Here is an 18,359-nt window from a genome sequence, read left to right as displayed (position 1 = left end):
CTTTTGTAATAAGTAAGGGAACTAAAGAGAAAGTTCTTACAATAACCTAGCAAATAATATGCAATTATTTCCTATGTTGAAGCTAATCCTTTGTTCAGTTTTTAAATCTTCATGTCAACAGAGTACCTTTAAAAGAACCCTTTCAGTGTAGAGAAAGTTTAGTATTCTGAAGATGGTGGAACAACAAAAGTAAGAACAGTAAAGGGGGAATCTGAATCTTTCTCTCTTGCCTTTTGTTTGTTTTCTTGTTAATTTTCTGAGTGATGTGATCTGTGTTGGATCAAATAATCTATACATCTCTTTTTCCCTTGGGTAATTCTTTCCCAATTAACATCTCCCAAAACATTAGGTTGCTATATATATCTGTGTATCATAAATATAAAAACAAACAACCCCCTCCCCAACAGAACAAAACAAACAAAACCCCAAAACCAACCTAATAAAACTGCTCAGCAAACTGTCAACAATTGGACTTTGGTGCCAAATTTTTACTGAGTGGGAATTTTAAGCTTCTGTCACTTAAGGTTTCTCTTCTCAACATCTCTCTATGGTGTCAAAATAGTTTAATATCCACACACAAATTTCTGGGTTCCCACTTCATATGTAACTTCATAGTCTAGTTTACAGTGTGTTTATTTACAGTCACACGTACTGCTAAGCAACTGTCCCTTCTAGATGCAACAGTCTTTTGGTTCCTTTCAACACTTCATGGTTTTACACTCACTTTCCACATAGAAGTTCTGAGTATATTTATCTTAGGTGGCTGTGAGTGGAAGTCATTACAGTATATGCCTATAATATGCTGAATAGAGGCAAGTTGGCTGATACAGAATCTAAGTGCTTTATGTGCCTATAACAGGCTTGACAACCTGTTTGTCTGAAATACTCCACCCAATTAGCAGGTGTTGATCTTATTCGGAAGGGCGGGGTGTAATCTGATTTCTCCAGGAGACAGGTGATTACCCCACCCAGATAGAAGAGATAGATGAGAGAGACTTTGTAGATCTAGACTGTGGTTGCAATTTAAATTGCTGCTGGGCTTTACTTCAGCTGAAACTGAATCGTATTGTTAATTTCTTTGCTAATAAAGCCATGCCCAAAATGTGGAACAGGTTTACTCTACAGAGCAAATTCAATTTTATTTTAAAGTTATGGTCATAAAAGAACTGGCTTCTGCTTGACCTCAAAGCTTCCCAATGTTTTATTTGTGAAATACTCTTATGTTTCTTAAATAAATCAATTCTGTGAGGTAGGAAGTGCATACTACTGAAAACCATAACAATTCAAAATAGAGGTGGGGTTGAAAAGTTTAATGTACAGTGATCATGCTGTGGATGCAAAATCCCGAAAACCCACTTGTTTGCTGGACTGCATCCATAAAAGATTTTGTTTTGTCTTGTTAACTATGCATTAGCCAGATGTATAAAAATATGACATAGTCATTAAATCAGGTATTTAGTGCTGCAGCCTTTTCTTGGCATCCCTTTGGCTGTTCACAGCTCCAGAACAATTACCATCTGCATCTGCTGAAAGAAGATTTAAGGACTGGAAATATGTCTTGTAATTTTAACATATTGAATGCAGAAAAGAACTAGAGAAATTCTACTTTCTAAGATGGCTAGGTTAGATGGTTAGTGCTAATGGCAAAGATTTGAACGCCTGATGTGTTTAGTCTATACAGTCAAGGGAGGCATCTTTAAAGCACGACTTTTAATGATTTCTAATGGCTTCTGACTTAAGACTGTTTTGAGGACAGACCCTAGGGAGTATCCCACCTGGCTTAGCTACCTCCATGCTTAGCCTTAGTGGTAAAGTCTGGACCAAATGACCAAGTACCAGTAGTAACTACTGGATTTGCAAATAGCTAGGTAGACAGGGAGACGTTTTGTGTTTCACCCCCCAGTAACACAAAGGAAGAATGGGAGGAGCTTTCCATCTGCTGTGCAAGTGTGCTGACAATACAGTTGTTTGCTAATATGGCATGCAGTTTTGTGGCTTGAAGGAATCAGGATATATCTGCTTTTTTTCAGTTTTTTTTTTTTTTTTGTCATGTGCTTTGTTGGCTTCTTTTTTCTTGTCTTGATGATTTAATGGCTTAAATCCCTGCACTTATCCTGCAACTTAAGTAAATTATACATTTAAAATATTCTCATGAACTCTTGTCATATCAAAAAATCAGACAGATAACAGGCATGACTTAATTGGAAAGCTAACTGGAATACAGTAAGCTGTACTAGGCAACAAAAATGTCTTATCAACCCTCATCAGCACCTTCAGTCTGAAATTTCTCAGGGCACATCGTGACAGCAGAGGAAAATTAGATACGGAATTAATCAATGGTTCCTTTGCAGTGTTGGCAGTGATTAACATGCCTAAGGGTAGTGTCATTCCTGATGTCTGCAGATGGATCAAGTCCTCCAGATCATGATCCAATATAAAGTCTCCAGATCATGATACAATATAAGGGCCACTGAATCTAGGGTTCTGCCAGCTTTTTCAAAGCTCTGAGTTGGGAACACAAGTACATTCAGATGTCAGTTTACAAAATAACATAGATTTATAAAAGAGACTAAGTATTTTGTTTACCTAGACATATTCAAGGTTTATACTTGATTTATGTGTGTGTGTGATGCAATACACACAGTTTATTTGGCTTTGACTAATGGGAATGTAATCCCCAACAACTAAGTTAATAGAAATTGCTTTCTGTGACGTAGACCCCAATACTTCAGCTCCTCAACTTCACTCAGCACTGCAGACTGGCTCTTTTCAGAGGGTAGGACTATAAAACATTGATCCTGATAATTGCAAGGTACAATACTGACAAAACAGGGTTGGAAATTATGTTATTGATCCAAACTACAAGGGCACGCAGTAATAAATCATAGTCTGCAAATATTTTCATGCCAGCTGGCCTCACCGGCTCTAAAATCATGCACCTGACTATACAGGTTCAGCTGGAAGGTTATCTCACCGGGTACAGGTGCCAGGCATGATTTCCCCACCCATTAGTAGTAGAGGCTGTACAAAGCTTCTGCTACTCAAGGACTTCCCTGTTACTGCCAGTGCAGGGCTTGGCACAACAGCTTTGCAGCAATGTTACCAACCAGCTTGCTCCGATAAATTAGAATTATAATATGACAATGCATTTTAACAGGACTGGAATAATTTCCTTTGATCCCTGCCTGTCCTGGGCCTGTTTATGCAGACTGTGTTCTTTGAACGTATTTTTCTAACTGTTACTGTAATAGCAAAGAGGGAAATGGTAATAATCTTTAAATAATGTTACTGCATTTAACAAAAGCTTGCACACAGGCAACAAGAGCTGTGAAACCATATGCCATGTAGAGCTCACCATCAAGAGGACTTCCTTGCACGTGCTTACTGACATGCTAAAGTGTTTGCTGGATCTAGCTGAGAATCGATCATCTGTGTATATGGCAGTCACACATATATTTATTGCACTAACACTCCAGAAATATTTTCCTTGAAACAATGCAGCTGCACGTTGAAAAGATACCTTGCCAATACAGCCTGAACTGACTGCAGCTGGCAGTAGCCCACTAGCAATGGAGAGAAGTTTAAAAGCTCCCTGATAAGTCTGGAGCATCTTTCAGCAGTGTGATAGATGTGAGTGACAGCAGTAATGTCAGGGATTTCTTATTCTCCATGGATATCCCTGACCTTGTCATTTGAGAACTCAATTAATTGGACAGAAGGAGAAAAAAAACAAGGTAAATATATTAAACTCATTCATGGGACTTTATATGGAAAATGTCCATTTTGATTTGAAAGACAAAACACATATTTATTTTGTTTGTCCAGCTGTTAGATGATAGCTTTAAATCCCCTTGTCCATCCAGTTTAGACAAAACCTTGTGATATTTTAATCACTTGGCTATGTGGGAAGGCTGAAATAAAGGAAGAATGTATTGCAGGGTCTGATCCTTATCTGGATTAAATCAGCAGAAAACTGTTGAAGCTAATGATACTGTAATGGATTATTTAGCCTTCTACTTATGGCTCTGCATAATCCAGCCATTTGCACTTGCTGTGATAGCTGAGAAGAAGGATGGTCATAAATGTTGGTTAAAAAAAAGAAACCGGTTTCTTAATTTAAGGAGAAAAATCTGGATATTAGTCGGTCATTGGGACTTACCCACGAACTTCCATTTAAAAAGATGTCATTAAAAAACTCTTTGCTGCAACAGTAATCCAGATTGAAGACTGTAAATTCCAGGTTTCTGGAGGAGAGATAATTAGTGGAAACTCATAAACTCCACCTAAATTCTCTTTTCATACGCGGAGCAGATGTTTTGACAGATGGATGGACTTTATTTTTGTAACTGTCCGGGAAAAGTCTGCATAACACAGCCTAATCAGTGCCACATATCTGTAGTGTTTGTTTTTCAATCTTTCTGCATTTGGCTCCTATGCTTTTAGTTGCAGACATTTTCTTTCCAATTTATTTTTTCAGGCTAATCTCTCTCTGCATAAGTCCTTCTATCAATTTGATATATAAATATTAGAAAAATCTGAAAATAAGTGTGTATGTTTGGTTAGTAAATCAGACATTGATCTTCATATAGTGGGTGACCTTCTGGAAAACTTCATTAACACTTTATCTTCTCTTCAAGGCATGCCCTTTGCCCTCATATACAGCATATAATATTTGGAATTGAAATTTGGAGTTAAGATCTCTGTCCAGACACACTGGGGCTCTTAACTCACACTCCAAATGTGTATGACAGTCTAATTTCTCAACTTGTTCTACCAGCAGGAGTTTAGTACAACAGAATTTGCAGTGGGGTTGGTGCTTTGGCTGTATTACCACAGATGGAAGTGTGTTTAGCTGCTTTTATTTCAATAAACTGTCAGGTGAGAGACAGCCTTGTAACCTCTTCAGTTCAAGTTTAGAAGAAGCATAAATATCTATAAAGTACCTGAAGTTAAAACTTTATTCTCACTTAAGAATGCTCAGTAAACTTCTGGGGCACTGTTCCCTCCATATGGCTAAATGACGGTTTAACTCCTGGATGGAAAGAATAGCTTCAGTTGAATGTCCTTGTGCTCTCAAGTGCCAGAGTAATCCCAGAAAAGTCTGCAGTGCCTTCTTGGACTTTGGTGATGGATGCAGTTCATATTCCTTCAAACTGATTAGTGCTTCAGGACCACACAGAGCAGAGCCAGGATGGGGCATGAACCATTTATTTGGCCACGCTTTGGAGGATGTTGGCAATCATGCCATAACAGGGCAGCTTGCAGAAGCAGATGCAGCAGTTGTGCTGTAAAAACAGAAAAAGGTAGCTATCTAAAGAAGTTCCCTCTGTCAGGTCAGAGAGAGAAAGACCTTGCAGGCTATGCTAAAAGGTCTCAAGCATGACGTAGGGTCTCAGCTGCTTGGATTTTAAGAGAGAGGTACTTCTGTACAAAGCCAAAGCCAGAACCTACAGTTCCTGGGGAAACCTTATACCATTTACTGAAATATAAATGAAGATTAATCCTCTCCAGGGGTAGGCAAGATAAATGAATTGGGGTTTTGAGGACTGCAGTAACTCCCACATGATGTACCTAATTTACTTTATTAATATCTACTTCAATCATTGTGTACCATGTGCAATCACTTACGCTTTCTGCTGTATGTATGTATATGTAAACTCAAGGTTTAGGTCATAAACCAGTGTTTATGTAGACAAGAAAAGTTTCTAATATTAAGTAAGCTGTCCATTATAATAATCAGGATTATTAGGTGGAAGAATTTATAGTAATTCACTATGGTGATTTCAGTGCTCCTCTTCTTTATTTTCGTAACCCATCCAAGTAATAATTTCCTGCTGATGAAGAACTTTACAAACCTTGCATTCATTTTCATTCACATTATTAGGCTAAGTGTATTTTAAACTCCCACACAACCCCGTTTTCACATGTGAAAAAAAAAAAGATTTCCGCTTGGAAAGTAATTTTTAAAAGTCTAATTTTCTTCCTTCTGCTGTTTTACTTGACAAAGAACAATATTCAAAGGATATGGATATATCCAGAATATGTTCCTTTTAAACAACATCCCTTTCCTGGGGATAGTGTAAATGAATACAAAGGCAGTGGCGGGGGGCACTCACATGCAGACATAGTGTTTAAATTCCCTGACAATTTGTTCCTTACAGTGTCTGGCTCTTGGTTATTTCCTCTTCCTCCGGTGGATATTTTCTCCCATCTGCTGTATTTTACCAAGATACTACATTTCTTCTGTTGTCTGCATCTCCTTTCCAGTGCCTCACATTCTGAGATCATGTAGTGAAATGCCTTGTCTGCTGGCACAGACTTTAGCACTAACAATATAGCACCAGCCTGGGGGTCTGGCAAGGGGAGATGCTGCTGCCAAGTGGGACAAGCCCAGTTGGAGACACCCAAATCAGTCCAGGCCTCCAGCCAAAGGGGTCAGGGAGTTACTTTGTAGTCAAGTTGACTGCCGCCACTAGTGTCGGGACCAGCAGAGCTGTCTGCCAGGTTTCACAACTGGTGGGGCCTGAATGCCATTGTAGGAGCCTTGATGTGAGGGCAAGAATGAGAAAACTGAGACTGAACATGGGAGTCAGTCACCCAAGTCTCATGTAGTATCAGACCCAAATTGCATTCGTCGCACGCACACTTTGTCAGGATATCTTCTTCCGCATACATGTGTGCTGAGATTTACTCTAAGCAAATCATTCAGAACTGTTCAAATCATTCAAAGTCGGGATATTATAGATTTATGGGAAGCTTTTTTGCCCCAGGTCTGCATATATCAGTAAAATCTAATATTTACCATCACTAAGCAAGCCCTTGCTAAGTTCAGAATATCAGATACACAGGTACAACATTTCCACACATGGCACTGTACCTGTGCATCTGTACTTGGGCACAATTAGACAAGGGAAGGAATCTGGTTATTCTGCCATTGAAATCAATGCTCCTTTTGCTATTGATCCAGGGAGAATAGCACCATCTCCCAGGCAGGGCAGAAACTTCACTTTGAACTTCCCGAGTTGACAAGGGCTTAAATCAAAACTGTAGTTTTACTTTGATGTCATTTACTGTGGTTTAATACCCCTCTTTATTTATTTTTTTACAACCACGTAAAATATATAAAGAAACCTAATCTGTTTGGGAGGTGTATGAGAATTTACTGAATAGGCCTTAATGGTTCCTTTATGCAGTTGTAAACCACAGAGAAGCTATAAGAGCAGTCTGAACTGGACTAGGAACTTTAAATGTTATATAAATTTATTTGTCATAGTCAAGGGTTTATTGGTGTAGGTATTTACCTTCCCCATTGTTTAACTATGTTGTGTGTTTCTCAGACATCTATGGTAGAAACCATGGTGTACCAGGAATTAAGGAGAGCTTAAAAGCTGAGATGAATAAGCCAAATCTGCTTTTGGAAATATATTATAAATCCAGAGTAACTTCACTGATATTAATGCATTCACATTTCTATCAATACTGAACACTTGAAACACAAATATGGCAATGATAGTGCTAATCTCATCCGAACTCATCCCCCCCCAGCTGATATGGAATAATTCAGTGAAGCTGATGGTTTTCTTAATTTCCACCTATAGATATCAAATAAGATTCTGCCCCTTTACTAAGTCAGGTTTTCCATCTCACCTTTAAAATATTAGCTGTCTAATACCTTCTTGCTGTATATTATAGATAAGCAGCTGAACATTATTTAGCAATTGCATGTAGAGTCACAGGTGGTGTGTTACTGTAAATCAGAAGAGCTCCTCTGAAAGCAAAGTCTGTTCTGATTCACACTGGCTGTGGAGTCTAGCCCATGTTCTCAAGCGTTTTGCAAAGATGTGTCCACTGACTTCCAACATTCACATTCTTCAGGCAAGACAGTTTTTGGAAGGTTTAATAAAGTGAAGTAGTAGACTACAAAGACATTTTGAAATCATGATATATCATACCAGAAAAACCAAAGCACAGTCCTACCAAAACAGTGGTGTGATTAAATTTGACTAGATACAACTCTAAGTGAGAAAATTCTGAATTATTTAATAAAGTACAAATCCTTGTTCAGTTTTAAATTATGTAGAGTCAAAATCAGACGCTCCATGTGAAACACAGAATATCAGAATTTAAGGATCTGTTTCAATTTTATTAATTTTTAATGTTACACGGATTTGTAGTATTTGCCCATTTTTACTCTTGCAGGCATTGAATTATTAACACACTGTCATGGTTTTTCCATATTTCTTTTATTAAAAGGAGCAAAGGACAAGAGCATTAGGAAAAATAGCAAAACATACATTACAATTTTGATGATTTATGCTAGGTGTTTGCTTAGTACTCTACCAGTGCGACAGTGGAAAGTAGTCTGTGGATACGTATGATAAATGTATGTTCATATTTATACATGTGTAGGAGGAAGAATACAAATGCACCAGAAATTGTGTGTGTTTTTATTAAGAAAGGTCAGAATGGAAAGAATTAAGAGAGACCTCTAGTAACATCCATCTCTATTTCTTTCAGTTTCCTATTGGATTACCTTAACTTATCCCTATGTTTTCTCTTCTGTCTTGGTTTGAAAGTTAAGTTATCAGCAGTAAGCCAAGGATGTAGTAAGATTCCATATGCTTATCTCTGGGTGCTCTTTTTAATACATTGCCATTATCTGTTATACAAATAAACTGTAAAATTGGAAGAGCAATGCCATTTTAGTACAGTCCTTTGTGTAAGGCAGGGACTCAGTATTCTATCTGTGTAAGTTCACTTCTTTCCCCTGTGATGGCTTAAGTCATGCCTCAAACTGCATTTTCCTGGCACAGCCATTATTTTCTGTTTGAGAGTATCTGGTTTAATTAGGAAGCAAGTTACAGAGATGGATGATGCCAGTCAATGATTCTGTGAAGACTATGGCCCAGGTGGTGTCTTCATGGGTCCTGGTACACCTGAAGTACAGCCAAGCACTGTACCAAAAAAAAGTCATCAAATATGCATAGAAAAGTTTCCTTAAAACATGAAATTAATTGGAAAGCTTTATTTTATTTTAATGTTCTTATTTTTCTCCTATTTGAAATCCAGTATTTCTAATTGTGTCAGTAGACTGATTCACAGGCACTGACATATTTCTTTCATCATTATACCTTGTTGAAATAATAATGTTAAGTAAATCGAAAAAGTTGATGTCTTGACTATCAGGTTAGACATTTCTATTTTAATAACATTAGGCATTAATAATGACATTTTTGTTAACAGATAACATAATGTTTGTTCTAGGGACTGTTAGTGTTGCTATTAAGTTTTTAATTTATGAGAACTAGAATTATTCATAATGGATAATTTAGGTAGAAAATGTTAAATCCAAGTCTTGCAAAGCTCACGTTCTAGGGGCTGTCAACAACTGCATTGAAGTTTAGCATATGTATTCATCTTTGTAAAATTAGCCCCTAAACACAGACAACAGGGGTAAGGCAGCATTCATATTATTGTTAGAAATGCTGTATCAATTAGTTTTTCATCAACTCCTTCCATCTGGCACATCTTTCTTCTAATTGTTACTTAATTGAATACAAGCAAACAGTTGGTCCATTTGTCTTCATTATTTTATTCTGACACATTTCTATAAATGGGTTTTGTCTTACAAACACAGCAATAGCATAAATTACAAAGATAAAGGATGCATGAAACAAAAATTAGGAGATTTTTTGTGTAATCTTTTCTTTAGGGTGGATGCCTTATTAAATGGCAACGAAAGATATTTAAATGAGAACCTAAATCACACTATTTATTAAATACTTAGCAATAAACAGGTTTATAAACAGCATGAAATGATCACACTTTTAAAATCTGTTCATTCAGCCATATATCCCTAACACAGAAGAGCTCTCATTAGTCATAATCACTGAATTAACTCTGTGGATACATTTTTTCCCCCTTTTTCTTTACAGAGAGAATGTGCTAATTTCATCAAGGTGCTTAAGGCTTACAACCAAACCCACTTGTACGCTTGCGGGACAGGGGCTTTTCATCCAGTCTGCACCTACATTGAAGTTGGAAGCCATCCTGAGGTAAACTATCTTAAACCAATATTTTTTTTTCCTGTTTTTAATCTTTATTGGTGTTTAGCCATGTTCTCTTCCTGCCAAAATGCACTCTTGCTGGTTTCTGTGGCTTGGTGAGTGGATCTGATAAGACCTGCTCCTGAATCAGGTGCTGACGTGCTGATTGATAAATCACAGCAGAATCTGTACTTTTCTCCCCTACACAGCATCTTTTCCCCCAGGGTCTTAAATAAATATGAGTAAGCTCATTCTACCTTGTTCAAGAAGTTAAAAGCACTAGTTGGTTTTCTTTTAGTCAAAACAGGTATCAGCTGTAAGAGAAGTGGTTCAGCCTTTGTGTTTATTCTGGGCCCAACTCTGCCCTTTAGTTTCCTACCAGCAGTACAGTCTGACACCGTGGCAGCTTTCTCCCAGCTGGGAATTAAAATACTGTCACACATTCATAAATCCTACTTCTCAGACAGTTTTTCGTATGTGACCTAGGTTTTCTTTCCTTACATTTAGTGAAAAATATATCACCTTTCTTCTCTCTTTCCCCCATTTTTTATATCAGTCTGTAGCTTGCTGATTCTTGCTTAGTGTTGCAGAAATCTTGCAGTAGCTCTTGACTGTTTTGTCAGTGATTGTCAGAACTAAATAGATAAGGGTGGTCTTCCCTGATGAAAAGCAGTATCACTAACAGAAAACAGTTTTCCTAGTTTTCCTGGCTGCAGATTTGACTAGACTGTCTCTGTGCTTCATTTCAATAGTTTTTCTCTCCAGAAAAGACAATCTTTTCTTTCCCTGTTAAGATGAGTATGTAACATAAATTAGCCCACTTTACTTTGGTTTTGGTCTGGCTTACCTGAGTATTTCTTGATGAACTGTTTCAGTTTAGGAATCTAACTCTTGATTGTGTTTTCAGCAGAATGAATTTATGGATATGTTTTATTGGTGAATCTGTAGTTGTGTTACTTGTAGCTTCTGTGATCTTTACAGAGCAGCTCTTTCAAGCTACCTTATGGTTTTGCAATTCAGGTTTGCAGATTTCCCTGAAAATAAAGACATCATTGTTAAATGATCGAGTACTCAGTTGTTTAAAAATCAAGATTTCTACTTGCAGGAAAATTAACAGACCTTCTGAGTGTTGACTTCATAGTCTGGGAAGCATTTTTCCCTATAAAAATGTCTTTTGGTATTTGAAACATGAGTCTTTAAAATGTTCTAAGCATAAGGTTTTGAAGGGATAAAGGAGCTGCAAAGTAGAAAGGATTTTTTTTTCATATTCTTTAATGCTTTACTCCAGAATGCATTCTTGGCAATTAGTGATTGTCTCTTGACCACACACAGTATGTCATTGCTTACTGCATTAAACAGATTCTCTGCTTCCTGAGATCCATTTGGGAATTGGTAGACATATTAATTAACTCTAGTTCCGTAAGATGTGTGTCAATCAATTCTTGGCTATTTGCCAAGTGAATCTATCTGCAGAGATATAGCTGGTATGAGGTCATTTACTTCTACATTTGTCTGTTTTATGACTGTACCGTAAAACTAACACACACTTTATCAAGGATTTATAGAAAAGATGATCAGAGATGAGAGGCCAGATCCAGCCTTGGTTTAACATTCTGGATTTTGAAAGTCTTGAGTCAATGATGTGTTTGGCCCTGAAGCTGAAAAAGGATGTTTGGTTTAGCTTCTTTTTAGCAGCCCCTAAGTGTAAACATAATCTGCATTGTTGCTGTTTTTTGGTCATCTATGCAGTAAGTTTGTAAGTCCCCATTTGCCTGAATCATTTTCATGACTCTTGGTTTCAAGGTTTCGCAAACCAGGGAAGTCAGGAGTATGTTTATCTGAACTGTCTCTGATACTGTTAGCTTTTGACTTCCTTTTCATACTTAAGCCATGAGTAAAATCATCTCCACCTGCCCTTCCAGTGGCACAAGTTTCTGTATCCTTTGGACAGCCTTGCAGGAGGGGTCACTGCTTTCTCAGCCAAGGTCTGCCCATGCAGAGCAAAAGTGGGGCAGGCTTTGACAAATCTGACAGTCAGCCTGGGTTCTGTCTCTAGCAAAGGTGAAAAATCAGATGAATAAATGAATTTATTAGTTTTGCAATGAAAAATAAGCTGGCTTGTCTCTGTGTCTCAGCTTGAGCCTGCTGCTTCCTTTCCCATACCACCTAGGCAGGAATTCCAAATGTGTGTATCTTCCCAGAGCTGGGGAAGAGGAGGGTGCTTGATTGACAGCAGCTATTAGAGACACCTCAAGTAAGGGGGGTACATTATTAACCCTTGAACCCCTGCATGCTGCATCTGTGAGAGCCAGATGGCTTATGTTGTGATGTCAGACAGCAGCACTGGACGTGTCAAAGGGCCATTGCTTCTGTATCATGTATAGTTTATACCTCCCTAGCATACTAAAAAAGGTATAAAACATGAGCAAAGGCAGGACGTTGATTTTGAGTTAAAAAATCACCATCTAAAACATTTCCTGAAGATTCATTTTTCTGCCACAACACTTGTGGAAAATTAACTGACTTCACCATCTGCTTGCTTATTTTTCAAGCACTTAGAGAGGTAAATGTGAACTGATTAGAGGAATAGTCAGGGAATGTACCTGCTGTCTAATAAGATTGCTTGTTTATTTGAGCTCTGAATATAATCCACCTGCCTGAATCTGATGGAGGAGAGGAAATTAGTGTGTGCCAAACTGAAGAGGATGGAGAAGCAAAGTTTAAAGAGTAGCAAGTGATAGAGGAGACATTAGAAGCAATTGAAGTAAGCTGCAGGAGGCTGGAATATGGTACAATTTTATGATTGGGGAGAGGAAATAAATTACTTTGTGTGATAGTCATAAAGTAATAGGAATATGAATTGTTATATCTGTTGAATATTTCTTCAATATGAAGCAGTGTATCTCAGCCCAATTCTGTGCTTGAAGAAAACCATTTCTAGTGATGAAAGTAGGCAGGTCTAACTGAGTTTGATGAAGTACAGTATCAGAAATAATAATAAAAAGGTAAAAGGATATGAACAGCATGCTGTGCATCTGATTAAAAATGATCTGCGCAAATGTATACAACCTAATATGTTGTGAATTACACCGCAGTCTAAGGAGTAAAGCAGACTAATCTTTGCTTAAATCCATTCCAGATGTGCAAGTGAATAACCACAGTATTTCGAGAGAAGAATAAAGTTAATGTTTGAATAGATTTTCAGCACGTAAGCCATTAGTAGGGAGAAATTAACATATTAAAGAAAGAGTGTAGAATGTGTATACACAGAAAATACCCACGGAGAGCCTATTTTAAAGCTTAAGATCATCCATTGGTTATATTTGTACTTTCACTGAATGGCGTAAATAGTTTCATATGCAAATGTCTATGTTGTATGTGCCTGTGTTTAGGTGAGATGACCTAACACAGACACCTACACCAATTTCACGGATCCAGGGTTAGGCAACATGTAGCATTCTGTCCACATAACGCAATATAATACAAGAAACCAATTACCAGACAAAACAAGAAAGTAATTAGTAAAGCTATGTTCTGCTCCCACTGAATTCTGAGGAAACAAGATCGGAAGCATAGGAATGTTGTACTTAACGGTTGCAAAATTACACAAGTCAGATCTGTGCTTGAAAGGAACAAATCCAACTGGAGGGAGACACAGAGGTGCATTAAAGCCACTAGAAAAATCGCAACAGGATGCAGAATGCACCTGCCTGTGCATGCCTGAGCAGGGGGAAGGAGCCCTGCTCCCTTTCCCTAGGGCTCCCTTTGGGGTAGTTTGTGTGAACCATCAGGGAACAGTCGTGTTTAGGAAAGAACAGGATTTTCCATTTACTTAACCCTTACACACAGGTGGAGGTAAAGAGAATGCCCTGTAGAACCTTTTTTTTTTTTTTTAATGCTCAGGCAGGCATTGCAGGAGCTGTACAAAATTGTTTGCCAGATCCTCAGCAGGAATGCATTAGGGTTTCTTCAACAGAGGTAAATCAATAGATGCTGTCTGAAGAACTAACCCAGCTTCTTTTATTGTCTCTTAATTCCAAATTTCTTGTCATTGTCCAACAAATTAAACCTCATTTTTAACTTCATGAACTTAAAAGATCTGGGATCACTTTACTTGCAAGTTATTTCTCATTCTTAATAAATAAAGAAGCTCTAAATTTGGTTCAGATTTATGATGTACATAAAACATTAAGTTATTGCATATGAAGTTATACAACGCTACCACCTGTAACATATTTGCTTTTTCCGGACTCTGTGTATTTTAAAAATCTTTGTTTCAACTCATAAAATTTTGCTGAATTATACTTTCCACTTTTTTTTATTATTATTATTATTTCTTCTGTACTTCACATTAGAAGAGGTCTAAAGTGCATTTTCTAAGTAATGGACATCCTGTTCTGATACATGTATGCATTTGTCTTTTTTGTCTGTCTGCATATATTATATGTAAGTATAGAGTGGTGGAAGACGAGCGTTTCCCTAAGGGAATGACTTTGAAGGTACACACTACTTGAAAGACCAGTGCTACTGCTGGTAGAAAATATGTTGGTTTTCAGTATCTAATATAAAATTCAGGGTGAAAGATTGACTTCAGTAGTAGCAGATGTGGCATAAATTGGCCTAACTTCATTGGAGACAGCAGAGCTGTGTCAGTTTACATCAGTTAAGATTCTGACTTGTGGCTTTTAAGTGAAACATTTGAGCAAATGATTTTTTAAGTTAAGAATCACCTCAGGCTAATTTTCTTTCGATCTGATTCATTATACCTTTATATGGCATTTATATGCCTACCAAATATATAGAGAAAAGGGTACTGTCAAAGGATTATTCTCATGTTTGTGATATAACAACTGTGTGATAGAATTGTTATTTGTGACATACTATTTCTAAGTATCACTATAATCACAGAGAAATGCCAGTAAAGGAAGATCTAGGCCTATGTTAGTTCAGAGATGCTTTAACCTTTCAAACCACTAGATATCCTGTTACCATAGTACATGAAAATAAAACTGAAGAGCCAGGCCTCTAGCTTATGTACAGGGTATGTATGTTCTAGAGCACTGCTTTCAATTTTCTGGGGAGTTTTGCATGAGAAAAAAGGAAACCTCTCAATTGTTTAAAGGCTGATATACTTCACCTTGTTTCATAAAAAGCAGGATAATGATTTCTTCTGCACTGGGAAATCCCAGGTATTGGAACTTGTTGCTGTACTGATGTTCCTGTCTGTGGAAGATGGCAGGTAACAGAGTAGTCAGTGTTAGGCACACATTTTTGCAGGCATTGCACAGGGTCAGTGGCCAAAATCATACAATAAGGGAGAAAACAATATATAATTGTGGAAAATGGCACGGAAGTGAGACTGACTGGTCTGTAATTCTCCGGGTCATCCATTTTCCCCTTCCTGAAATTGGGGGTTATATTTCCCTTTTCCCAGTCATTGGGAACTTCACCTGACTGCCATGATTTTTCAAATATGATGGACAGTGGCTTTGCAACTTCATTCATCAGCTCCTTCAGTACCTGAGGATGGATTTAATCCAGTCCAATGGACTTGTGCACATTCAAGATCCTAAAATAATCTCAAACCTGATCTTCCACTACACTTCTGCTCCACATGACATCAATTTCCAGTCCCTTAGGCTACCTTATATGAAAACTCTTTGCTTAAAATCAAGCTTTTCACAGGTGTATAATTTACTTCCACTTGTTAAATAGAATATATCATGGCACAGCTATAACCTTCCTAGCATTTTGGAAGTCTGTATTTTTATATACAGTTATGTGTAGCTATATATAGCATATAATTCTTTCTCCAAACCATAATTCACTATGACATTGGTTCAGGAGGGATGTGCTACAGCAACTTTCTAATGACCTGAAGACAATATTTGCAAAAGGAGTACAAGGAAGGGACACAGAACATGACAGTCTTTTGTCAGAAGACAGCCTAAGCAAGCCAGTTGTTCTGGTAAGATATGACAAATATTTCTGTAAAGAAACCAGGATGTATCATTGGAAGCTCTACACGTTTTTAAACATGGTCATGGAGAAGAAAATTTTTCTGACAGACAGAGTGCTATGTCCCAAATGTCACCTCTTGCTATGCAGCATTATCTTGTGATAAAATTGCAGAAGTAGAAGGTCACCATAAAGAAGTAACTTGATTCCCATTTAAAAGGCTTTTCAAAAAACTCCATAACCCCCTCTGTAAGCAAATATTAATCAGGTTCACAATTAAATGCAGTTATTCATGAAGGCCTGTCTTTGAATACACTATAGATCTCCTTTAGCTGTATTTTGAACATTAGGTTTGCTAAAAGAGAAGTTAAACCAGAAAAACAGATTTTTCAAAACTTCGTCCTGTCATCCCAAAGCAAAATATAATTCCAATCAAAATTTATTTCTAGAGTAGATCTTTTAAAGTAAGACTATTAAGCTTTATGTGGTAATTTAGCTGTCGGAACAGTTGAATTTATGAGATAAATTCTCTCAACTGAATAACACACATGGTAGCAATGGCTGACATCTTTCCTACCCCTCACTGTTGGGAAAGTCTACACAGTTGCTATGAATATTTCATCCTCAGCAAACAGAGGCACTGAAGAGAAAACGTTGAACAAGATTTTTTTTCCCAAGTATCTTACTTTAACACTGTAAGAATAAATTTCCTAATACAAAATATATGCTTATGAAACTTTTGATGTAAACCACACAGTTAAAATTATAATAATTTAAATTTGCAGCTAGTGTTCATTATCCTGACATATTCTATTAAGGAGGACATGCCTTTATGACAGCTGAGTATTTGACAACTAGCTGATCTATTTGATCTTCCATTTAACAATGCTAAAGGTATGTTTGTTAAGAACAGGACGATTCCAAATCATATGCATGCAAAGTCTCTGGCTCAATATCTTAAAATTCAGACACAGTACAAATATAGTTTGGGGGGGTAAGTTATTTAGCAAAGGGGCCATGCTTAATTGTTGACAGGAAATGTGAACATTGTAGGTTTTCAGCTGTCATTTAGTGCATTCAGTCCTGCCCTTGCATATTTTATAATTACACCTAAGCAATTTGGAATCTATTTATGTCTAACGTGACAGAAAGTCAGTAATTATGTTTGAGGTTCACTCGGAGATTTACAAGTTGAACATTTACATGCAGGAAATGAGATCAAGTTGTAGACTATCATGAGACAAAACTGTGTGGTTGGCTATTTTCTTTCCTCACCTTTTTTCCTCAGTCTACAGACTTCAATGGTTTAGGCAAAAATGGAAGTATGGTTCTTTGGTAAGGCATACAGTGGGGAGATATAAGATATGATGTGAAGCAGAACAAAGACATGGAATTTACAAGCACATGGGGCTTTTGTTGCACAGCAGAAACTACTAATGAAACCCATGTTGTTATTCAAGTCCGATCAATTCAGCTATTCAGCAACTAACTTTTGATGTTTAGGACTTGATAAATATATCCAAATTGCTATGGTGGACCTCCAGGTTCATTCGTAGGTAATAAATAAATAAATAAATAATAAACAAACAAACAAAATTGAGAACCATTTTACTTTAAGATTACTTTATAGATATATTTTAAAGAAAATGTAAATGAAAGTCACTCCACAGGTGATGTTCCTGTTGGTCTAGTTTGGTTTTATTGGAAAACTTCCCTGAGATGAGAGACAGCTCATGGGCATGGTCTGTAGAGTACATCACTGTTTTTGTGGATATCTGGTCTGATCACTAGAGACATGGAATGACATAGCATGAAGCTTGATGCTAGCAAATCTTGCATATTCTCTTCCACTGTTGAAAAAATAACTTACAGGAAGTAACTGTTAACACGGATACTTTTTTCCAGATTTTCTTAGTGCGGAGTCCAGTATGAATGATAGAGTCAACTTTGAACCCCCTGCCGCCTAATGAGAGGAATCTGTGTGCTAGCATGCTTCCACTGAGATAAGTGAGAAGACAATTGTGCCCTCACTGTTACATGGCTTTCTCCTTCTGTGGCTGAAAAATGTTGGTTGATTACAGTGGAGAACTGTATACAGTATGCCACAGATGAATGACTTCCATGAATAAGAAACTAAAGCCGGTCAACATATTCATTAGGTTCAAAGAAATGAGGCTTAGAACTGTGGGAAAACTTTTGTTTATGGTGCTGGAGGGGAGGAAAAAAAAAAAGAAGAGTGAGATAGAAGGAGACCTCCATGAAAGTAAATTCACGGAGTGGAGTGTGCACACGTGCATGTGCATAACCACTGAGTGCATTTTCACTTACACCACATGCACTCTCTTGCTTTGTGAG

At 37.4% G+C, this 18,359-nt stretch overlaps 1 protein-coding gene across 2 annotated transcripts in view; it reads left to right on the top strand.

Annotated features, from left to right (window-relative positions):
- SEMA3A (semaphorin 3A) overlaps window positions 1-18,359 on the top strand; it is a 168,863-nt gene that overhangs the window by 58,634 nt on the left and 91,870 nt on the right. For both annotated transcript variants that reach the window (XM_034062860.1, XM_031048323.1), the window contains exon 4: window positions 9,936-10,055. In XM_034062860.1, coding sequence (XP_033918751.1) covers window positions 9,936-10,055 — 120 coding nt within the window. The remainder of the gene's footprint in view (window positions 1-9,935; window positions 10,056-18,359) is intronic.

Source organism: Melopsittacus undulatus, chromosome 5 (assembly GCF_012275295.1).
Source record: "Melopsittacus undulatus isolate bMelUnd1 chromosome 5, bMelUnd1.mat.Z, whole genome shotgun sequence".
In the NCBI taxonomy this organism is placed as follows: domain Eukaryota; kingdom Metazoa; phylum Chordata; class Aves; order Psittaciformes; family Psittaculidae; genus Melopsittacus; species Melopsittacus undulatus.
Note: the sequence above shows the minus strand (reverse complement) of the source record. Positions and strands in the feature narration are given on the sequence as shown.